The sequence below is a fragment of the Paroedura picta genome, chromosome 3, assembly GCF_049243985.1.
Source record: "Paroedura picta isolate Pp20150507F chromosome 3, Ppicta_v3.0, whole genome shotgun sequence".
Taxonomy (NCBI): Eukaryota; Metazoa; Chordata; class Lepidosauria; order Squamata; family Gekkonidae; genus Paroedura; species Paroedura picta.
The window spans coordinates 129,310,202-129,334,465 of NC_135371.1; the positions used below are offsets into that span (position 1 = coordinate 129,310,202).

General features: G+C 45.5%; 1 protein-coding gene and 1 long non-coding RNA gene across 6 annotated transcripts in view; both read left to right on the forward strand.

The window, feature by feature from the left end:
• Window positions 1-15,855: 15,855 nt before the first annotated feature.
• LOC143831326 (uncharacterized) lies at window positions 15,856-19,495 on the forward strand. The gene is made up of 3 exons (XR_013228824.1): window positions 15,856-16,063; window positions 16,989-17,097; window positions 19,371-19,495. It is a non-coding gene; the product is annotated as an uncharacterized LOC143831326 (long non-coding RNA).
• Window positions 19,496-22,483: 2,988 nt separating this feature from the next.
• RNF157 (ring finger protein 157) overlaps window positions 22,484-24,264 on the forward strand; it is a 102,963-nt gene continuing 101,182 nt past the window's right edge. For 3 of the 5 annotated variants that reach the window (XM_077327717.1, XM_077327715.1, XM_077327719.1), the window contains exon 1: window positions 22,485-23,152. In XM_077327717.1, coding sequence (XP_077183832.1) covers window positions 23,065-23,152 — 88 coding nt within the window. In that variant the 5' untranslated portion in view covers window positions 22,485-23,064. Of the gene's footprint in view, window positions 23,153-24,264 lie in introns of all 5 variants that reach the window. The other 2 variants (XM_077327718.1, XM_077327716.1) reach the window with 2 other exon arrangements.

A 24,264-nucleotide genomic window follows, 5' to 3' on the forward strand; every position in this document is an offset into this window, starting at 1 on the left:
GCCAGGCCCGACTACTAGCGCCCTACCTGTCCCCCGAACACCTGGCCACGGTGATCCATGCAACGGTCACCTCCAGAATAGATTTCTGTAACTCGCTCTACGCGGGCCTTCCCTTGTCCTTGATCCGGAAACTTCAGCTAGTGCAGAACGCAGCTGCCAGGGTCCTCACTGGCACACCTTGGAGGGCCCATATCCAGCCAGTGCTGAGGCAGCTGCACTGGTTGCCAATTGCTGCCCGGATCCGGTTCAAGGTTTTGGTTTTAACCTTCAAGGCTACGCGAGTTGGGACCCACATACCTGAGGGACCGCTTATCGCCCTATGCCCCCCGTAGAGCTTTACGTTCTGCGGGAGAAAATCTATTGGTCGTCCCCGGCCCTAGGGAAGCACGCCTGGCCTCAACCAGGGCCAGGGCCTTCTCGGTCCTGGCCCCTGCCTGGTGGAATGAGCTCCCGGGAGAGCTGCGGGCCTTGCGGGACCTTCCATCGTTCCGCAGGGCCTGCAAGACGGAGCTCTTCCGCCAGGTTTACGGTTGAGACCAGGCTTAACATCTACGCCCCCCCAGGACCTGAGGATTGGGATTAGACACGAGTACCATCAGTATCCCCTCTCCACTTGCTAGGGGGGGAATGGGTAGTTGATTAGCCGCTCTTGCCAGGTAGTCATTAACTATTGACATGTTAATTGGTTTTAATGTATTTTATGGGGTTTTTATACTGTTGTAACCCGCCACGAGCCGCAAGGGAGTGGCGGGAAATAAATTCAATAATAATAATAATAATAATACTCATGGGCCACCATGAACACATCCAAAGGAATGGTGGAAGTAAATGACTAATACTCAAGTTACTGGAAATTCAGAGCAGGGGCTGGGGGAGCTCCAAATCAGGGCCTTTTGGCCCTCTTGAGAACTTGCGTCATCCTTAGCATCTACAATGATGGAGCTGGACCCAGGGGAACTGCCCTAGCTTGATTAACTATGAGCCTTGAAAAATCTGCCATCTGGGTTAGGGGAATATTATTGCCTCATCTCATAGAGCTGTTGCTGGATGAAAGGAGATAATGTTTCTGTCATGCTCTAAACCTGTTTTATCAATGATATAAACATATTCCTTAGCTGGAACCTAGGGCTGCCTCCATGTGTAACATGCAGTAGGGCTTAATATACCGTTAGAAGTGCCAAAGCTTCTGACAATGTTAATAATAAGATGCTCTTTTGCTCCACAGCTCCTTGTTCTGAATGCCCCCTATATATCAGAGGAAAGCACAATGTACCTGCCTGGTGTCATTAATATAGTTCTAATCTGCCTGCCTTCATCCCTGATTCTCCAAGAGATGTCACAATCCAATCTGTGACACTCTGCACAAGCCACAAGTCAAGAAAAGCAAGGATTCTATATTACAAGTATGCAAGTTTATTTATACAGTCACAGACCAGAATGCAGATAAAACCTTAAAACTTTTGCGCAATAAAAAAAAAAATCAATGACATTAGCTAAAAGGACGTGGGCATAGTGGTTGCAAGTGTTTTATTTTTCTGGCAGGATTGAATCACATGGATGCAGAATTTTGCTATCTGGAATGAAACTTGAGGCTTGAGTTCTATATTGAGTTCTATAATATATATGCATGACATGCAATATGTGTGTGTGTGTGTGTGTATGTATATATGTATATGTATATGTATATGTGTGTATATATATATATATATATATATATATATATATATATACACACATATATATATATGACAGCATAGACTAGTTTGCAAAGGACACTTTTCAGCGTTCTTGTGGCTAGACCTTATTTTGAAAAGGTGTTTAAAACACAACAGATTCTCTATCCCTCCTCAAAAGAGCAAGGAAGTTGAAATGACCCAATTTCCCTTGTCTTTTTCTCTCTCCATATGTTCTAAGACTGGAGACTTTCTTGGCTGCTGCTATACATCTTCGAAAGCCACATGGAAAGATAAATGAATCTTATATTACGAATTACATGGCATTTTCAAACAGAGTCAAAATTGATTTAGAGGGCCCCTAAGGCATTTGAGATACTGGGAAAATGAAAGTCATGCAAGGATCTAGACAGATACAGAGACTGCTATCATGTGGCTTGAACTTCATATTGGAAATGAATGTAAGATGTGATGAATTTCACAAAATTTTAAGATATATAAACTAGTAAGTTTCAAATGTGCGGAGCTTTTTTGTGCCTCAGATCATTAGGAAATTTAATCTTCCATAGAGTAAATTAATAATGGGATCCCCACTGCACATGACTTCTTGATGTTGGTATTTAACTAGTTGTATACTGACAGTCATTATGGCCTTCTAATTCATTCCAATTGGAGCTAGCTGATGCTTTCTGGTATTTGTTGCCAGTCCTTTCATGTAGATGCTGGCCAAGAGAGCCCTAGGTAAGTTGTCCTCCTATCCTGTAATCTGTCCTTGCATATGAAAAGCCTGGATGTAATGTTTGCTGTTGTGACAACTGAAGTCAAAGTGGCCATCTTGTAAATTTTCTGGCTGAGCTCTTAGGCCTTCAAGATAGACAAAAACTCAGCAGGTGACACCTGTCTTGGTTAGAATATATGCTTCACACATTACATTTCTCTTAATCATAGAGCACAAAATCCCCTTCCAGGAAATAAATGGCAACCGGAATTTCATATTTTAGCTCCAGAATTGTGGATGGATAAGGAAAGGCTGAGCAATGGAATCACTCACATCATTTCCTGTTATCCCTCTTGCCCATCACTACCTACTTCCTTATTCCCTTCGTGGCTTCCTAACCCACAACATGGCTGGAACTAATTTCTAGCACTGCCTTCCCAACAACATGGCAGAAGAATTCCATTTAGTCTTGTTTTTGCTTCTTAAAGTTAGTACCAGCTGGCTCCCTCTGCTGACAAAAAACAATAAAAACATATAAACTCTAGAAGGAATTATCTATCCACTCAGTATGTACCTTTCCAACAACTAGGGCCATTCCGCACTCCTTCAAAATTGCACAATGGTTGCCAATTGTATTCAGAGGTCTGAGCATTGGTATACCCGTCATTAATAGTTGTCAATAGACATGTCTTCCATGCACTTGTCTAATCCCTCTTTAATGCTATTTAAAGGTATGGTCATTTTTACAGTTTCTATTGCTGAATTCCATTATATACTTGGCATATTCTCAGGAGGAGCTTAAGGATTTGCGGGGCCCTAGCACAGTACAATTGTGGCAGGAGTAACCAGAATGGGGGCAGAGAGGTCCCCCACAGTGGGAAGGGGTGTGACTCTAAGTGTCCTTAAAGAGGGAAAAGAAGGGAGTGTCTTCCTGACTAGCAGCAATCTTTTTGTTTCTTTGGCAAACGTGTTATCTTATAAAAATACCCTACCATTTAAATTCTAATGGTAAAGCCAAATGAGTGGAATGCAGGCACAACAAAATAAAAAAGCTCCAAGTTCAACTACAGGTTATGTTCTTCACAGGCCACCCTCAGTCCTCTCAAGAAGACATGTGTTGGCCGTAGGCTGTTGATACTTAGATTCTCAAGTTCATGAGGTCTCAGTTCAGAGTGGGACAACAGCACATGGAGAGATGAAGCTTCCCCCCAGCCATTTTCCCAATTGGAAATTCTCCAAGGATCCATTAATTTCCTTGTTTGATAAACCTAATGTACACTATGAGCCAGTGTGGTGTAGTGATTAAGTATATGGAAAACCCATGTTGGAATAACTACATGTACCATGGAAACTCACTGGGTGAGAACTTGGGCTAGTCATACTCTCTCAACTTGACTCACAGGCTTGTTGTGAGGATAAAATGGAGGAGAGGGAGGCAATGAAAGGTGCTTTGGGTATCCATTAGGGAGAATGGCATGGTTGTTGTTGTTGTTGTTAGGTGCAAAGTCGTGTCCGACTCACCACGACCCCATAGACAATGATACTCTGGGCCTTCCTGTCATCTACCATTCCTTGAAGTCCATTTAAGTTTGCACCTACTGCTTCAGTGACTCCATCCAGCCACCTCATTCTCTGTCATCCCCTTCTTCTTTTGCCCTCAATCGCTCCCAGGATTAGGCTCTTCTACAGGGAGTCCTTCCTTCTCATGAAGTGGCCAAAGTATTTGAGTTTCATCTTCAGGTTCTGGCCTTCTAAGGAGCAGTCAGGGCTGATCTCTAGGACTGACCGGCAGTCCAAGGTACTCGCAAGAATCTTCTCCAGCACCAGAGTTCAAAAGCCTCAATTCTTTGACGCTCGGCCTTCCTTATGGTCCAACTTTCACAGCCATACATTGCAACTGGGAATACCATAGCCTTAACTAGACGCACTTTCGTTGGCAGGGTGATGTCTCTGCTTTTTAGGATGCTGTCTAGATTTGCCATAGCTTTCCTCCCCAGGAGCAAGCGTCTTTTAATTTCTTTGCTGCAGTCCCCATCTGCAGTGATCTTGTAGCCCAGGAAAATAAAATCTGTCACTACCTCTAATTCTTCCCCATCTATTTGCCAGGAATTGAGAGGGCCAGATGCCATGATCTTCGTTTTCTTGATGTTGAGTTTCAAGCCAATTTTTGTACTCTCCTCCTTCACCCGCATCCAAAGGCTCTTTAGTTCCTCTTCGCTTTCTGCCATTAGAGTGGTATCATCTGCATATCAGAGGTTGTTGATATTTCTCCTTGCAATCTTGATCCCAATTTGTAGCATGGTATACATGAATTAATTTACATTATCTGTGAATACACATTTGCAAGTGCCAATGTAATACATAATACCCTGATTTGGAAGTATCCTTGGAAAGAACATGATAAACTGACAAAAGGATATACACAATTTTCTCCTATGTGTCCATGTTATGGCCAGGACTGTATGCAAGTTGATCACTGGGTGTGTGATGTGGGAATGCTTTTGTGCTATGCAAAGAAGGCAGGGATTAAAATGATGGTCACTTCTGTTCCTGCATGTCTGTTTAGTGTTGTGCAGTGCTCTACACAGGACTGTAGGAGTAACACAGTCCCGGGGGGGGGGGGGGTTTACTAATGAGGTACCTGGGCTAGAGATTGCCAAATAAGCAGTACAAATAGGAGACAGGAAAATGAGGTTGGCATAGAGCTACAGTCCAAATAGAGAGCAGTTTGGGAAAGGACAGAAATAAAGGAAGGTATGGCCTATTTTTAAAGTGCCTTGCAATCTTATATCAGGCAGTTCTGCAGTGCAAACCTGAGTGAATACACTTGAGAGTAAATCACACCATGTTCAGCAAAACACAATCTGTAGCCAGCATGTCACCCACTCCTATCCTGCACTCTGTTTTCAATAGGAATTACTCCCAAGCAGTTGTGCACAGCGTTGAAGATTTCATTTCCACTGTTTCTCCAAACTCTAACATAAAAAGTAGTGACTATTAAGAGCAATGTACTTCCTTTATGATAAAATGAGTTTTATCCTGTCCTTATCTCATGCAGATTTCCAGTTGCATCACTGGGAGGGGGGAGGGGAGATGAGAATTGGCAGGCATTTTAGTAAGTTCTGAGAGCAGACCAAATTCAGGCCCGCTTAGCCTCCTCCCCCTCCCTGTGCCTTCCCTGCCAGACATTAGGCCTTGCTTAAGCTGGGGATGATGTCAGCACTATACACATCCTGGCTCCTTTCCCTAGTCCAGTGAATGAGTCAGGTGAGTTGTGCAACAGAATAGCCGTGGGGGAGTAATGCAGTGGAGAGGGAGAGAGAGAATGTGTATACTAGCAGGATTAAAGCCCTCCACAGCTTGTAGGAACACATCCCCCCCCTCTGGCTTGCAAAGCAAATGGATAAATAGACATAGCACATCAGCCTCTGTGTCTCACACAACAGATGCACATTCAGCATTGATGCTGGCCTCTCCATTTTGTTCCCAAGATGTGGATGGGAAAGCAATCTGTTAAATCACAAAACAGTCCTCAATTCTGCATAGTGTTTTAAAAAATGTCTTGGAGGGCCAACTGTAGGCTGCGTGTTGTCAAGAACATGGATACCCTAGCCCAGCCCTTTTCCAGGCTTCAATGTTTTCCAGGCTTCAAAGAACCCTGAAAGTGGTAACATGCCCCTTCAGGGAAGTAGGCATGGAAGCAAGATGTGGGAGCCAGCCAAGTGATCATTTACCATTTTTCCAATGTGGAGAATAGGCCTGTAGAGCAATGGGGGAACTGGACTCCAGTGACATCTAGTGATGTCAGCTGCCGCCCAAACTTCTGGGAAAGGCTATGTAACCTCTGGGAAGCTCTCGTGTAACCCCATGTTTCCCCAGGAATCCTAGGTGGGAATCCCTGTTCTTGCCCAAATGGTTTAGAATAATTTGTTAGGTAGGTAATACAGCAATTGGGGAAGGACAGTAGGAAAGAAAAGGGATATTTGATGACATGAGGGTTGAAGTTTGTGATTCTCATCAAAGTTGGGCAGAGTCTGCACTTACTTTGTTTATTCCATTGTCAATCCTGTTGAATTCAGATCGATTTGAACTCTGGTCTTCCTCTCCCCCCCCCATTGAAACAGAAAAGTGTTCTGTACGTGGTTAGGGTAGTTCAGAAGGGGGGGGGGGAGCCAAGCCTCTTTCTTTCTTTTCATGGGGGGGGGGAGGATTGAATAAGGCAGAAAAGGGAGAAAAAATCCAAGACTGACAGAAGTTGAGAGAAATTAGGGGCTTCTCCTTTAAGGCAGGCTTGCCACATGGCTACCTTTGGCCAATCAGGGTGTCTTTACCATGGAGGTTCAAAACACCCTGTTTTCCCAATACGAATCTTGAAATATTGAGCATTAAAAGCACTTAAAGATATTGCACAATAAAGGTAAGGTCACTCCGGATCAATCCTTCTTGCTGCAGAAGGAAAATTTAAATCACCCAAAATCAAAACAGAAATCACATTCTGTGTAGACGGCAGGGACTGAATTGACCTGGGATTGGAATAAAAGCTCCATGCAGTTTACACTTAGGTCCAGACCTAGAACTGAGTCACAGTTCTATCACAAGTTGGTTGTGAGGCCAAGAATGAGGAGAAGGCTGGTAAAGGCTCTATGGCAAACCTGGCTTTGCTTCTATGGCTTGGATGCTGTCAGAAATCTACCAATCAGAGGATTTCAGTCAACTTGACTTCTCCACTTCCTCCCTCTTGCCACAGCCTTAGGTGTCCCCTGAAATGCTGCTGCTGGGAAACAGGGGATTCCCGTCCCAGAACAGAATGGGAGTCCAAGAGGCCTGGGAGTTTCTTTAAAGTGAAATAATGAAGGTTCAGTCACAAACAATTCCCCTGAGAAGAAAAGATGGAAGGAACCTCAGGAAGCCAAGGTGGCTCCAAAAGCAGCTGTCAAATGATTTGAGGAATAAAAAAGAGTAATTTAGGAAATGGAAGGAAGGCCTTATTACCAAGGATGAGTATAAACAAATAACCAATGATTGTAGGGAGAGTGTTAGAAAAGCTAAAGCTTACTAAGAGTTGGGTACATTGGCGTATTGATTACATCCCAGTCCGACCCCCAGAACTGCTGGGCAAGAGGGCACATAAAGGCATTGAATAAAATTGGGGAGAGAATGACTCCCTGTGGCTCCCGGCATAGGAGTTGGCAGCAATGAAACAAGTTCTCCCCGATTGCTACTCTTTGTCTGTGACCCCAGAGAAATGAGATCAGCCATTGAAAGGCTGTCTCCTGCATCCCGGTGTCAGTGAGGCAGAGAGCTAGCAGCCTGTGGTTGACTGTGTCAAATGCTGCTGTGAGGTTAATATGAGCAGTACTGACCCACTTTGGTCCACCTGGCAGCGGAGGTCATCCATCAGTGACCAGCTCTATTTCTACCCCTTGGCCAGGCTGGAAGCCTGACTGGGCCGGATCCAGGACCGAAGCTTCATTCAGGAATGCTAATAGTTGTTCTGCAGCAGCCTTTCCCTAGAAACGATAGAAGAAGAAGAAGAAGAAGAAGAAGAAGAAGAAGAAGAAGAAGAAGAGTTGGTTCTTATATGCCACTTTATCCTACCCGAAGGAGGCTCAAAGCAGCTTACAGTCGCCTTCCCATTCCTCTCCCCACAACGGACATCCTGTGGGGTGGGTGAGTCTGAGAGAGCGCTGATATCACTGCTCGGTCAGAACAGTTTTATCAGTGCCGTGGCGGGCCCAAGGTCACCCAGCTGGTTGCATGTGGGGGAGTGCAGAATCGAACCTGGCATGCCAGATTAGAAGTCTGCACTCCTAACCACTACACCAAACTGGCTAGATGCAAGACAGGGTGGTAGTTGGTGGGTTTCCGCAGATCCAGAGTTGATTTCTTGAGTAGTGGCCATACTACTGCCTCCTTTAGCCCTCCGGGAATTTTCCAATTGAAATTGAGAGATTGATTATTTCCCAGAGGGGGCCCCCTATCCTCCTATCTGTCCTTTTGATTAGCCATGAGGGTCAGGGGTTTAGGGAACATATAGTTGGCCTCATTGAAGTCAGCACCCTGTCCACTTCAAGTCGTATGAAGTCACCAAGTATTTCCTTCAAAGATGGCCATGGGGCCTCTAGTTCCTTTTCTGTGTCTAAGGGTGGCAGAAGGTCACAGTGGAGTGTCAAGACTTTATCCCCAAAGTAGCTCACAAATGCCTCACAGCTAATTTCCAATTCATTACTGTTTTGGTACCATTTTTCCAGGATGGTGAATGACTGAACTACCCTAAACAGTTGTGCTGGACGTGAGTCCACAGTTGTGATGGAAATCAAGTAGAAATCCTGTTTTATTGATTTCACTGCCATCTCATAAATGCCGTAGAAGACGTTCTCAATGCTTCGCTGTGAGTTTTCCTCCAAATTTGCTTTAGCCATCTCAGTTCCCTTTTTATCTCATGGAGCTCCAATGTATACCAGGGGCCTGCTTTCAGTGGGGGTAGAGAGGGCACTGGGGGGTGATCTCATTGATGGCCATCAGCATTCAGTCATACCAGTCACTGACTAGCTCATCCAGGGAAGCACCAGGAGGCAGTGGGTCCTGCAGAGCATTCAGGAATCCATTTGGATCCATTAATCTCCTTGGGTGAGGCAAAATTTGCTCAGCACCCAACTGGGCTGGGGGTGGCACTTGTAGACAGGCATAGTAGTCTGACCATGGAAAAGCATTTGACCCTATCAGCTCTACTTCCAAACCTGTGCTAAAGATAAGGTGCAGGGTGTGACCTGCCTGATGAGTGGGTCCAGTGACAAACTGTGAGAGCCCTAGTGTTGCCATAGTTGACACCAGGTCTAGCCCATTTCCAGAGCTTGGCAGCTTGGCATGGACATTAATGTCCTCTAGGATCAGTAGTCTGGGCGAACTGCAACATCCAGGCCACCTCCTCCAGCAGGGCTAGTAGGGCATCTGGTGGTGCATTGGGTGTGTGGTACACCACTCAGATGGCTAAGCTCTCAGCTGCAACCCACTCAAGGCCAACACATTCTATGTCTGGGATCGATGGCACGGGGAGGGGGCTCTGAAAGAATAATCTTCCCAGATTATAATTGCTATCCAACCTCCCCCCCCCCCATACACACACTTTGCAGTCCACAACTGATGAAGGATGGAGAACTTAGCAGGGGCCAGTTGTTTTAGGTCGACAGTTTTGCCCTTCTTGACCCTGGTTTCCAGGTCTACTTAGTAAGTAAGTCTGCAGTATGGTGGCTTTGTTAGTTATCTTTGCTCAATGTGACAAATAAAAAAATGGACTTGTCAGTGTTGACTGATGTGAGGGTTTTGCATTTTATTGCCCCTGCTGCTCCCCTCATACCCCTTAATTGGCTATAGCTCAGCTCAGTTACAGCCAGGGCAAAGGGGGAAACACAGCTTTAAAAAAGGGAAGGAAACCTAAAACTTAATTTCTACTTTCCAAATGTGCTGTGGCTGAGGCATCCATATGGTTATTCCCACCCCCTAAATCTATAGTTACTCTTTTGATCTGTGTCAAAGAGGAAAGTTCATGGAGACCCATGGGTCAGATTCAGAATGAGCATGAGAGGTGTCATATGGCTGTTCCCATTTATACTGGAGACCTCCTGTGTTCCATGCCATGAGGAAACACCCTATATTGAAGAGGAAAACATTAATATGGCAATACTTGGCAAGTGGGTCATGGAAAGAACAGTAAAATTAGAAATGAGCTCCACTTCAAACATTCTGAGAACTGGTTAAGCTAAATTACTATAAGTTGGGGAAGGAACACAAAGTTCCATAGTTGGGTTTTAGTTGCAGCTTTGTGCATAAAATGTTAACTAGGTATCTTAAAAGGCATACCTACCAAACTTTAGCCATATACCAACCTAAAAATCAATGTGGATGAGTGCAAAAATCAATCAGTCATATTGTTTGAAGCTTGCTTTTGGATGCTACTTTATATACATATCCTACAGCGGCTACTTCAGCACAAAACAGGAAATTATCTCTAGCTCTAACCCCAAAATCTTCAGGTATTTCTCAACCCTAGCTGGCAACCCTAGCTGGGAGTGGCTCGAGATGATAGTGGATCTTTGTAGCAGTTCCATATTTTCTAACTACCTCTGACAAATACCTTGATTATACTGTTGTTATATTTCTTCCCTTAATAATTATGTGGTCAGGCCCAATAGGTCCTACTCATGAGTTAATTTTTATCAGAATTTGCAGCTTATGAAAATGTATTTATACTGTAGTTTTCACTTGAGAATAGCATACAGGATCTCAATTTTGCATTAAAAACACTGGTAAGATCTGACTTTTCCTTTGTAGCAGTCCTGCTGTACCATTCCACCGTGGCACAACAGTATAAAATACTCTGCTGCACTAGCAACAAGAGCACCGTAAAACACTAGTGCTGCATGTAATGGCCTGCGCTTTATAGATATTTGCAGGCATAACAATGAATTATTGTCTGTTCCAGAATTCTGCAGCCTGTTTCATGTTATAATGGATTCTAACCAAACCAGCCAACATTGTTTCTCCACTGATTTGCTGTTTTGTATTTAGCCCAGGATTTCACTAATTGACTGTTGCTAGGTACCACTTCAAGGTATATTCTGTTCACCTTAAGATTTCCAAATAATGTGTACAAATATGACATAGTTTGTTTAATTTATTCTGATCATAGTCTTGGAATGACTAAGGACTGCAAGGAAGGAGGAGAGGCCCAAGGTGAGCCATAAGAACAAGTGTAAGGTTGCAGTCCTAGCTATGTAAGTCAAAATTAAATTATTTTCAAGGTACCCTGCATAATCGACTGTACACACTGTACTAGGATTCTGGCTAATCACCTTGTATTTTTAAAGCCAGCCCTACTTGTCTGTTTATATAATTTTATCCATAACCATAAGAAACAGAAACTTGACCAAAATAGAGATGCATCATGCAGCCAGCTGGGTGTCATTGGGCCAGTCACAGTTCTCTCAGAGCTCTCTGAGCCTCACCTACCTCATAGGGTGTCTGTTGTGGGGAGAGGACGGGAAGGCAATTGTAAGCCTCTTTGAGACTCCTTTGAGTAGTAAAACTTTGGGTACAAAAAGCCATCTCTTCTTCTCTTTAAAGGCAAAGGAATAGCAGGGAATCCTTAATCTCAAAGGGCTGCCATGAATGTAGAATTCAACATCTATGCAGAAGATGAGAGATGAAGTTTATCCCAGCATAATGTTAAAAGAGTGGTATGAGGAAAAACAGCACCTAGGCAGAAATTCCCTGATCTAGTATTTTGTGTATACCAGCCATGACTTCTGTTGTTTACCCTCAGTTTTGCCTTATGCCTGGGAGGATAGACTTTCTATTTTTAAGGTCAGGACCAGTGAATAGACAGGTCAGACAGCACCTGGAGTACTGTAGGCAGTTCTGGAGGCCTCACTTCAAAAAGGATGTGGACAAGGTTGAGAGGGTTCAGAGGAGAGTTATGAGAATGATCTGGAGCCTGGGTACCAAGCCCTCTGAGGAAAGGCGGAGGGATTTGGGATTGTTCATCCTGGAGAAGAGGAGGGACATGACTGTTCTCTTTTTAAGTATTTGAAAGCTTGTCACTTAGAGGAATGCAGGGAGTGGTTACTGTTGGCAGCAAAGGATGGGACCTGCAGTAATGTGTTTAAACTACTTGTAGAATGGTACCAGCTAGATATGAGGAGCAAAAATTCACAGTCAGAGTAGTTCAGCAGTGGAACTGGCTGCCTAAGGCGGTGGTGAGCTCCTACTCACTGGTGGTCTTTAAACAGTGTTTGGACAGATACTTATCATGGATAGTTTAGGCTGATCATGCATTAAGCAGGTGGACTAGATGGCTTGTATGGCCCCTTCCAACTCTATGATTCTAGATTACCTTCAAACATAACATCTGCACAGGGGAGGCATGCTCTGTTGCTCTCATTGCTACTGTTAAAAGCAGAAACATTCTCAGGAGAAATAGGGGACGACTGATCTAAACAACATAGCTAACGATAAATGGAAAACTTAACAAGCATACATGTAATTATGTATCAGGGAATTTCTGGATAGGTCCCATTTATCTTCAATCCATTACCTGCACTTTTGATGTGGAACATCTACTGGCGCGGTCCCTCCAACGAAAGTCTACAGACATGATGTCTGTAGTCCCACCCTCAGGGGCAGCTCCATAGATGAACTGTGGCAGAGATATGCCCCTTTACTCTGGGGTCATCGCCACTGCTGCCAGTCTTCCAAGGCAGCTCCTGCCTTCCGGAGAGTGGGGGCAGCCTCGGGAGACTGGCAGGGGCAGGGCCAGCCCAGCATGACACAGCGCTGTGCGTCACTGGGCTGGGGCCACCTCTGCTATTTCTCTGAGGCCGCTCCCGGAGGGAGGGGGCAGGGAGCAAGGATTCTCGCCCGCTATGTGGATGTTCCACATAAGGGGCAAGAATCCTTGTCTCTTGATTTTTTTTTAAGAAAGAAAAAAAGCCACAGGTGGGGAAGGAGGGAATAGTGGACACAAGTTGAAATAGCACCAAATTTTCAGCCACACTTTGGGCATGTTCTTTCTGGGAAGATAATATAAAACAGGTTTGAGGAAACCCACAGAGAAGTCAAGGAAAACTCAGCAGGTGAGTGAATTCCCAGTTATGTCATGTAGGAGCCCAAAGAAAAACCACTGCTTTGGGGGGGGCATGTTGGCAGAGTTTAGATATTAAAAGGAGCAGAGCATCAGGCTGCTTTAAAGAATAACAAAGTTTTTATTCAGAAGAGAAACAACTATGAGGAGATAGGAGGGAGACATAACTAACTATTCTGTTGTATGCAGTTACTGTTCGGTTCAACTGCTGTTCTGGAAGCAAGCAGGGAGGAAATGTGCTCAAAGGAGCAGGAAGTCTTCTGTTGAGCCAGTCAGAGTACAGGAAGAGAGTATGTGAAAGGCCTCTTATGCATGGTGGCAGCTACTGTGTGCTGCTGCCGTCCCGTTGTGACAGGCTAGGATGCCCTGCATTTCCCCATGTATGAATGGGGGCGGGGTATGCTGGGCTGCCCCGACGTCACGCGCATGCACTGAATGCTGGGGCCAGAAGGTAAGCCGGCGCGGCGGGGGCGGAAGGAAGTTTGGACGGCCCGTGGAGGGAGTGGGGGCAGGGGGTCGCCCCTGCCAGCTCCGGGGCTCCGTGGAGCCTGCAGGAGCGCATGGTGTCCCTACAGGGACACCGTAGGGTGGGGGCTGGGTGGACCGACAAGCCTGGCGCTGGCGATTACGCACAGCGCTGGCCAGCCACAGCCCCGGCTTACCCAGGAAGCTGCGGAAGAACCCGCGGTTGCGGCCTTCCGTAACCCTTGCGCTGGCGGCGGCAGCGAGCAATATCGGTGATTTTAACCAAAGCGCTCCTGCCGCCATCGCGGGCATTCTGGCCCGTGCATAAGAGGCCATAGTCATCAATTAATTTCCATTCTCACTATGCTAAATATATATCCCTGATGACTCCTACAGGACACTCTTTATATACTGCTCAGACTTGCATATTCCAACAAGGCAGAGCAAGATCTCCAGGGGTTAGCAACCTGACCTTATTTTATAAAAAGGAATGAGCTCACAATGAAAGACTAAGCAGAGTTACACCCTTTGAAGTCCATTAAAGGTCTCAACAGGGCTCAGAACGCATTGAAATTCCTTCCAGTATCCAATGTGACTGGACCATCTGTTAGTAGAGGCCCTCTTAGAGCTGTCCTTACAACTGTATTCATATATTATCTACAACACAGCCCAATAACAATCCCATCAAGGCACCTATCTTTCATCAGCTTGGTTGAGGTTAGAACTCTGACAATAAATAGTTTGGCATCATGTTAGATTGAACTAAGGACAGCCGCTAATGGCAGAAATAGTGTGAACTGAGAACCCTTCCTAGACTTCCTTGCACCTGGAGAAGATATTTCAAAGCCCAGTCTCTACCAGTCTAGGATAGGTGAGTGTACATTAATTTCAACTAGGCTAGACCCAGATGTAAACTGCATAGAGCTTTTATTCCAATCCCAGGTTGATTCAGTCCCTGCTGTCTATATAGAATGCGATTTCTATTTTAATTTTGGGCAATTTAAATTTTCCTTCTATAACAAGCAGGATTGATCTGCAGTAACCCTACCTTTATTGTGCTATATCTTAGATTGCTTTTAAACCTCAATATTTTAAGATTTGTATTGAGAAAGCAGGCTGTTTTGAATCTGGGCTCTCCTCTGTGGTAGAGACGCCCTGACTGGCCAAATGTGCCCACGTGACAAGCGTGCCTTAAAGGAGAAGCCCCTAATTTCTCTCAACTTCTGTCGGTCTTGGATTTTTTTCTCCCTCCTCTCCCCTACCCTTCTGAACTACCCTAACCACGTGCAGAACACTTTTCTGTTTCAATGGGGAGAGGGAGGGAAGAGGAAGACCCAAGTTAAAATCGATCTCAATTCAACAGGATTGACAATGGAATAAACAAAGTAAGTGCAGACTCTGCCCCAGTGTCAAGAGAGATAGTAGCAGTGACTCTACATGGAGAGTTCAATCAAACCATTCAAGAGTTCAATCAAACCATTTAGAAAATGCTGTGGTAAAGCTTCCCACTGAAGTTGCTCTTCTGTACCTTTCCTGTAATTTCAGATGGACAGTCCTCCACTCTCAGTATGATAGGAAAGGTAGAATTAATAAGACAACCCTCACCCTTCCCTTTGTTTTGTGAAGGTTTTCTGTCTAACTCAAGATCCTGCATACTTCTCTAATAAAAGGTATCTGACTGTTTTTTTGTGGGGGGAGATGGTTTTAACAGCAGAAATACACCTTACAGTAGTATCACTTTGATTTAAAAACCCTGCAGAAATAGCCTATAAGCTTACTACAAACTGTGCACAACAGGTTTTGTATTGGTTGCATGATTTTTGCAAGGCTATGGGCATCTGCTCCCAGCTTGGAAGCATAGGAGACAACAGACACAAACTGTTAAATGTTTCTGATGTGTGATTCCTGGACATTTTAGGCAGCAGTCTGCTTGCTGAGCAGCGACAGCAAGGAAAATGAAAAAAAAGCTGGTGAAGAATTTGAGATATTTCAAACATTTAAATACCAATTTATTACAAAATTACACATGTAATTTGGCCTCTGTTGCTATTTATTTGATAGAGTTTTTATGGAAGATCTTTCATTGTTCTGTTGATTTAGGAATGCTTTGCATAGCAACCATTTTGCAATGGTAAGTTACAATCACTACTACTCAGCACTTATTTAGCCTCCCATTTGCTAGGTACTGAACTGATTCACACAAGGTGAATTTTGCGAGGGTTAAGTGAAAGCAGGGCTCACATGGGAAGACTGGAGGGACAAAATTTGGGGGCCTCAAGTCAGCCAGAGGGCCCTTGAAAGGAGCTTCATGCTGCATCCAGTGTAGGAATTCTCAACAAGTGTGCCACTGGTGCACCCAAGGTCAGCATGTTGGAATTTAAAATATATATATTATTATTTTAAAAACTCCCTTATATGTACAGGTTGACCCGCCCATCTCCCAAAGTTGCCAACGATGGCCCTGGAGGGGGTGGGAAGAGGAGAGCCCCAGCCATTCAAGCCTTTGTTGTCCAGAGCTCCTACCACTTCATCAATGTGTGTTGTTCGTGGTGGCTGCAGTTGAACAAGGTGAGTCCTTCCTTGGGATTGTAGAATGGGTATGTTGGAGGTATATTTTGCAGGGGGTTTGTTTTAATTCAGGGGGGGCGGCAGAGGGGCCATCTGTGAGCTCTGCGCTTTGGGTGGTGGGGAGAGGGAAGATCGGTTTTCTATGGTCTAGTACTCACCTGTGGCCAGATGCTGAGCCCAAGAAGGCCCCTGGTGAGCCCTGAGCCTTGGGTGGCAGGGAAACGGGCCTTCTGCGACCTCATAAAAGTCCGTCTTTACAGGTGTTCTATTCTACCTGATCCCAGGTGTCCTATTCCACTATGCCCCATCTGTGGCAGAAAACGTGCTAATGAAGCAATGGTTCCATCTGGGTGACATCACTTCTGGGTGACATGTCAGTTCTGGGTGTCTTGGCAGGGCAGCAAGGTTAACTGACAGCACTTCTGGTATGCCTTGAAGCCTGAAAAAGCATTCAGGTGTGCCTCCATGGTCAAAAGTTTGAGAAACATCCTTTTACTATTTGGTTAGATCAGGGGAGAAATATTAACTCTCCCCCCTTCATAATATTTACAGAGGTTTGCTTCTGTACTACAGGTGGGCTAGGGATAGAAGGACTTGAAACTAAGAAATGAAAATAAAGAAGGGGGAGGCACAGAAAAAAAGTGAGTTGGAAGGAGAGAGAAACTGAATGAGCAAAGTATGGAAAAGAGGGAAAGGTTGTTTATTTCGCTGCAACACTCTTTAACATTTTGCAAGACTGGGCTGAGCTGGGTGCAAGGAAAAGAAGAGAGAAAGGCTAGACAGTTTGTCAGCCTGGAGTTTGCTATTGTGATAGCCGTCAGCATGCTGTCTTGTCTTGCACCACTGATGGCTTGAGTAATGATCATGTTTGCATTTTCTACAGGCAAGTTTCCTTCAGTCTTGTCTTCCTTCTGTCTTTCTATAGGCAAGTTTCCTTCAGACATGTCTAGCTGTTATTAGAGTGCCTTTTACTGTGTTCAGGCTTCCCTACAGTTCTAGTGGCTGAAGCCAGAACTGAATTTTACAAATGAATGGTAAGACATTCATCTGGATCAGCTTTCCCCCTTTCTTTCACTGTTAGTTGCATGGTATGCTGTTTCTGTGATTATATATGTGGGGCAGAAGTTAGAACTCCCAATTATATTATTGTGTCAGTGGAAGTTCCAGTAGCCCTTTGTAAAGGCTACTTTGCTATATGACAAATGATGTATTACTATTAGATTTATAACAAATGCTGACTCAGCCTTTCTCCCTTATAGAAACAAAGAGCTGCATTGTTCTCCTGTCCTCCATTTTGTTCTTACAACAACTCTATGAGATAGGTTTGGAAGTGTCCTTCCATGGTGGGTTGGGGATTTGAGTATGAGAGACACATTACAGCTTGCTTAAAAGCTCTATTACATGTTGCCTGTTGTGAAGATAACCTGATTCAGGGCATTCCAATTCCCTTCGTTTTTGGCACTGTAACTTCCACCATCATTCTGGGATTGGTGGCCAGTTTTCCAAGCATGTAACATTATTTTCTGAGTCATGCCTGCTACAAACCAAGACCATTAGCTTCCATTGCTAGTAGCATTAGATGGTGGTTTGTCTCACCTGGGCCAGGATTTTCCAATGTCTTTTCATTTTGGCCTTAGAACTCCCACAATCACCCTGAAACTACTGGCCAATTTTGAGTCTTCCAGCTTTATTCTCTGCTGAGTTATTCATGTGCATATAGTGTAGTGGTTAAAGTACTGAACTATGATTTGGGAAACCCAAATTCAAATCCCTATGCAGCAATGGAAGCTTGTTGGATGACCTTGGGCCAGTCACACACTCTCAAAATAACCTGCCTTACAGGGTTGTTGTGAGGATAAACAGGAAGGGGTAAATAATAGAACCTTGGCATACTTCTTTCTCTATTTTGAACCAGTCAGTGCCACCAAATAGTGTATATACAATCACTTCTTGGTTTGCCTAGACCAACTGCATCAGTTTGATCAAATGCATTGGCATCCCCAAATTTTGCAGGGCTTCCCACAATTTGTTGTGATCCACACAATCAAAAGCTTTCTTCTAGTCAATAAAGGAGATGTAGACATCCTTCTGATATTCTCTTGACTTTTCCAAAATCCAGTGCAGGTTTGCTATGTGATCACGAGCGCCACATCCCCATCAAAAGCCAGCTTGAACGTCTGAAAATTCTCTTTCAATAGTTGTTGCTATGCATTGTTGATTTTGAGCAGGATCTAACGAGCATGAGAAATTAGGACTATTGTATGGTAATTGGAACAGTTTTTTGAGTCACCCATTTTTGGTAGTGAGATGAACACAGATCGTTTCCACTCCTCTGGCCAGTTATTAGTTTCCCAGATTTTCTGGCATAAAGCTGTATTGGTTTTGATTAGTACACATGTCAGCAATTCCATGGGTATGATGTCAATGCTTGGGGCCTTGTTGTTTGGCAATTGATTCAAGGCTCATTCAATTTCCTCTTCAAGAATGACTGGTTCATGTTTTATTTTTCTTATATTTTGAACAGAGTGAACTTCTATTTTGCATGCATAGAGTTTATTATATTTATATACCGCCCTCCCCGAAGGTTCAGAGTGGTTTACATCAAACACGAATACAAAAAACTCAGTTTATAATCCTTATCCATGGTTTCTCTATATATTTGTGAAACAGCCTGGGGGGTGGAACGTGTCTGGGTGTCCAAGTTGGAATAGGGCCAATCAGGGTGCCTGATTGGCCCTGCCCCTGTAACTCCGGCCCTCTGTCCCTGGACTCTAGCCTCTTTGCTCTCAGATCACCTCAGTGAATGGAGACAGCAGGAGGCAATGGGAGAGGACCCTGGGCACAAGGTTGTGATGGAGGGCCTGCTAACGAGGGCCTCCCGGCCTGCTCACTGCCTGCTAAGGAGCTCTGTCCTGCTGGCCAGCCCCCACCCACCCCACTTGATCCAGCTGTGAGCTGCGACCCAAAGCCACCTTAAGCTTCCTGGCTGTTCTTAGGAATGGGCTTTGAAGCTAGTATTACAATAATTAAAATAACATTATGAACAGAACATTGGTAAGAACAATAAATCAATGCTTACTGATGGCCTAATGGGTGGGTGAGTCTACAGTGATGGTTGTAGGACGGAGGCAGTAAAGGACTTGTGTTCCTTCTCCTACACAAATTATAATCCACTTCCTATTAAAAGAAAAACTTTAGTCAGGTATCTAACGACAAATCAAACAATTGGTATCATATTACTTTTTTCAATACTATGTTGTTCCATGCTGCTTTGAATATAACTGGGTTTTATTATTATTCTTTGTAGCTGTTTGCTCCCCGGAAGAAGCTATTGTGAAACAGGCTGAGCTCCTGGATCCTGTTGGGAGTATCCACAAAGTGGGAGTTACTGTTCATTTGTATTACACATTATCACTGAGTTTGTATAAAGAAAATAGAAGATCGTTAATTGTGCACCTTTTGTATACCTTTTCTAATTGTAAGATTATCTGTATACCTGTTCTATTTGTATAATTAATATGATATTTAACATTTCTTTGTGGTGAGTTTATTTCTTGTTGAATTTGCCACAAGGTTCCCTGTTCTTTTTGTTACTCCACAGACAGGGAGGCATCAAGAAACACCCCCAGGTTCCTGGCAGAGTGAGCCATCCATGTTGGGTAGGCACACTTTCTCACTTGGACCTTTCAGGTAAATTACATCCTTCTTGGATACTTAAAGTGCCTTGAAGGTCGGTATAGAATTCTTCAATTTCTGCGTTGCATCAGTTGTTGCGGTGTATACTTGGACAGCTGTGATATTATTGGCTTGGCACAAATTTGAATTGTCAAAATTTGATCATTGATAGTCAAAAAACTTTCTACTGCTTGAGAAAATTTTTGCTTGCAATGAAAGCCACACTGTTCCTTCTTATGGAATTGTGTCCTGCATAGTAGATGGAAAATCCTCCAACTGAAAGAAACCATCATCTGTCCAATGTATTTCACTGATGGCAAGGAGGTCAATGCTGAATCTGACCATTTCTCTTTTGACAATTTCCCATTTTCCTTGACTCAGTCCTCTAACATTCCAAGTTGCTATTCATTGCATCTTCATAAAGCACAGACCCTTGCTTTCAGCATTGGCAGCATCAGCACCTGGGGTTCCTGCTGGATTTGCCCCAGGTCCATCATAAAATTCAGGGCTACTTGCTGCAGGTCCTTGCTCCTCCACAGTCACTTGTTGGGTACCTTCTGGCCTGAGGGGCTCACCACTGGGCACCATATCAAAATTGTTTGGGAGCTGTATCATAGGATTTCCTTGGCAATTTTTTTACAAGGTAGGTTGCCATGTCTTTCCTTAACCTTCCCCATTGACCTGGGGTTAGGACCGGCATGCTCAGGCACATGGCTGGGTTATTCCCTGATTTTTCCACCTCCCCTTCCATCTTCAGAGGAAGAGACAGCTGGCTTATTCACAACATGGCTTATTTTATTCAAGTGATTTGTTATGATTTTTTGTTTGGATCAGGGTCATATGGGATCTTTGTCTGGAGATCCACGTCAGCCCTGGGCAACAGAGCCCTGACCTGGATTGCCCAGGCTAGCCTGATCTCCTCAGATCTCAAAAGCTAAACAGGGTTGGCCCTGGTTAATATTTCAGTGGGAGACTACCAAGAAAGTCTGTGGCTGCTACACAAAGGCCTACAATAACACATCATCTGCTAGTCTCCTGCCTTGATAATGAAACGGGTCACTCTAAGTCAGTTGTGACTTGGTGAAACTTTCCACCACCAGGGGACAGTCTTCCCTTATATCCACCACCACGGATATACTTAAGACTGTGAGGATTCTTCAGGAGCTCCTGGGTATTGCTGGGCCTGCAAGGCTGCTGTTGCTGTAAACTAGGGGCACATTGGCCATTAAAGCCACCAACAAAAATCCTGGTTGGCTAATGGCTTTGGAGGCCTCTGCTGCGAGGCAAGTGTAAGCTAGGAATTGGCCCTGGCCCTTCATGTGATGAGAATAAGTTGCCCCCTGTGAAGCACACTGACTCTCCCTCAACTCTCCACCCCTGCTATAAACACTTTAATGGATACATAGGTTGGACACTAATCTATCTGATAAAGATAAAGGGTTGTTTGTACTGCTATTATCTGGTTTAAAAAAACAAAACTTGCAGCGCCATAGGTGTTAGAATGCACTGCTTTTAAAAAATGTAATACCGTATTAAACCTTCAAGAGGTTGGGCATTCAATAGGTTAGGTGCCATAACAGAACAAAGTTCTGTATCTGATCACCACCATCTGCCTTGATTTCACAAAAGGGGACTTGGAGAGCAGGACTTGAGAAGAGGATCTTAAGGTTTGAAACTGTACCCTTGAAACTACTATGGGCAGACTGTAGGACTTGAGGGGGGGGTTGTTTTTATTTGTAGCGCTCTCATGCTTTTCAGAATGGAGTGACAGCCAAAAATCCAACAGACTATGCTGCTTCCAGCCCAATAATGCCCCACCAGGGAGGGCATTTCTAGCGCTTGTGAGCATTGGGTCCCAGGTTGGTTGTGGGTGGCTAGGCCAGCCTCTTTTTTTTGACCATGGAGGCACACCTGAAAGTTTTTGCAGGCTCTCAGGCATACCCAAAGTGCTGTCGGCTGGCCACACCTCCCTGCCACATCCCTAGTGGGACCTTTGCTTCATCTGCAAGTTTTCTGCCACAGAGGAGACACAATGGAATAGGACCCCTGGGATCACCAGTCCATGTGAAAACCATCAAGAAATAGCTTTCACTGTAAAGATCAGCTTTTCTGAGTCGTAGAAGGCCCCTCCCCTAGCCCAGGCCCAGAGCTTTCGCAAGCACCCACTTCCCCAGAAACAATGTCGAAAGCTCATACCTTGAATAAAACTTCATCATCATTGGTCATAAAGGTGTCACTGGACTCAACATTTGTTCTTCAAATTTTGTTAGTGAGGCAAATTAAACTGAGTGGAACACCCTAAACGTGTTTAGGATAGGCCGGAAGCTAGAGAGCAATCATGCATTAAGCTACATCCCTCAACACATTAACTAGGGGGCTCCATCGAACAACGTGGGTCTGACTCCTAGGAATAATATCTGCATAGGGTCCGACCGTAAAACGAGAGCTTCGGGCTCTTCAGGTGAGGGTCTGCGGTGAGCCATAACGAATACCATCTTAACCGCAGCGGGGGAGGGGGAATACAGTCTTCTTGTAAAAACTACCCCCCCCCCGTCCCGATTCTCGGGGCAGGAGGGGAGCTGCTGCTGACTTTTCCAGCTCCTACCAAGGTGGACTTGGGCAGGTGCCCGAAAAGGGCTCTCCGGCCGCCTTCCCGGCCTCGCAGCCGAAAGCATGAGGTGGCCGAGAGTTGCTGGGGCCGCGAGAGCAGCGGGAGGCGCCGCCGGCAGCCTTCCTCCGTGGCTGCCTCCATTGGCCAGAGGAGAGAGCGGACGTGAGCGTCAAGGCGGCGCCCGGTTCCGTGCAGAGCCGCCGCGGCCGCCGCTCCTGCTGCAGCGCGGGGATGCAGCCGCTGTTGCCGCCACCGCTGCGAGCTGGGCTGCCTTCCGCACTTGTAGCGGCGGCGTCTCTCCCGCTCCGCGCCCCGCCTCCACCTGTGCGTGCCAGCCCCGCTCCCTTTGCCCGCGCTGCAGCGCTCCCTGAGGGACTCCCGCCAACCCAGCTTCACTAAGCTGGCCCCGGGTTGAGCCCCTCCAGGTTCTCTGGCAAATGAGGGATGGCGAGAGCCGGAGGGCTTGCAACGGCTGTCTCAGGCCCCTGTTCCGCGGAGGAGGCGGCGGCGGCGGCGGCAGCAGCAGCAGGCAACGCCACCCCCCTGGGGGCAGCAGCAGCGGCAGGCAAGTCAATGCGGCAGCTTTTCCAGTGAGGGACCAGTGCCGCTGCAGGAGGGAGCTGCTGACCCCCCGCTCGCCATCTCCGCCGGCGCCGAAAGGTGCCATCTAGGACCTCCTCGCGTCTCGACGCATGTCCTCTGCTGCGGTGGGACCATGGGCGCCTTAACCAGCAGGCAGAACGCAGGGGTGGAGGAGGTGGACATCCCGTCTAATTCCATCTATAGATATCCTCCTAAATCCGGTAAGGCTTAGAAGAGGAGCCAGGGAAGGGGGGGGGGGGGGCGCATGGGAAGCAATGTGACCTCGCCGGGCTGGACGGGGAACTCTAGCCTCGGGAAGCGATCGCTTGAATTATGCTGGGCGTTGGGGTGGGTGGAAGCAAGAACTCGCCTCTCTTTTCTGGGACCTCTCCTTCTCCTTCCCCCAAAAGAAAACCTTTCGGGACCTCTGAGGCTTTCTCCTAAAACGCTGCAGGGTTGGCATGTGAAGGCAGCTCGTTGGTTTAGCCAGGACATTACGGTGGCATCTGAATTGAAATAGCAACCTTCATGGCATCATGTTTTTGGGTAAAATAACCTTTTCCTTCTCTCTTTTAAACGACTGTTGTGCCTTTTGCATAGAATCCTTCAGGGATCTCGCCCCATTATTTGAGAGAAACTCTTGCTGCATTCCCAAGTCTAGCTTTTCTGCAGAGAATAAGAGTCCATGCTACAGATAGCTACGTGCTCTCTAGGACGTGCTGTGCCACTTCTTGAAACGGGATGCTTTGGATACCTACATGTCTGTTTGCACGTTTTGCTCATGCGCTAATTGAGATTTACAATGTCCCATCTGTCTTGCCGTGTGACGCTTTCCATCACATAGTTAGGTGGCCTTTGGTATTGATTAGCTTTGGCACAGTGCATGGAATAGGCTGGCTTACAGAAGCAACAAATGGTGCATTGGGTGGAATGAGATCAATATGTCCTTAAAGCAAAACCATCCTCATTGATCTTTGGAATAACTTCAGTCAGTTGTGTGGCTCTGCTTTTCTTCTTTTTAAAGGAAAGTGGGAATAAGGCTGGTCAAGGGATGCACATTAAAAAAAATAAAGACTGTGCCTTCCTATATGTGTGTGTGGGGGGGAATGCCACCTTTTTATTGGCGCTGCTCTTGCATCTTGAACAATAGCTTAAAGTGCAGAAATTAAGCTGGTAGTGCTTTTGCCAACAGTTTTGCCCATTCCAGAAAAAAACTTTACTTTGCCGATGTTGCTATTAAAATCAGTGGCATAGGAGTTCTCACTATCCCTTTACTGTAGTGTGGAAGGGAGAATTTTGGCTAGTTTGATTGGTTATAGACCTGTGAGAAAAC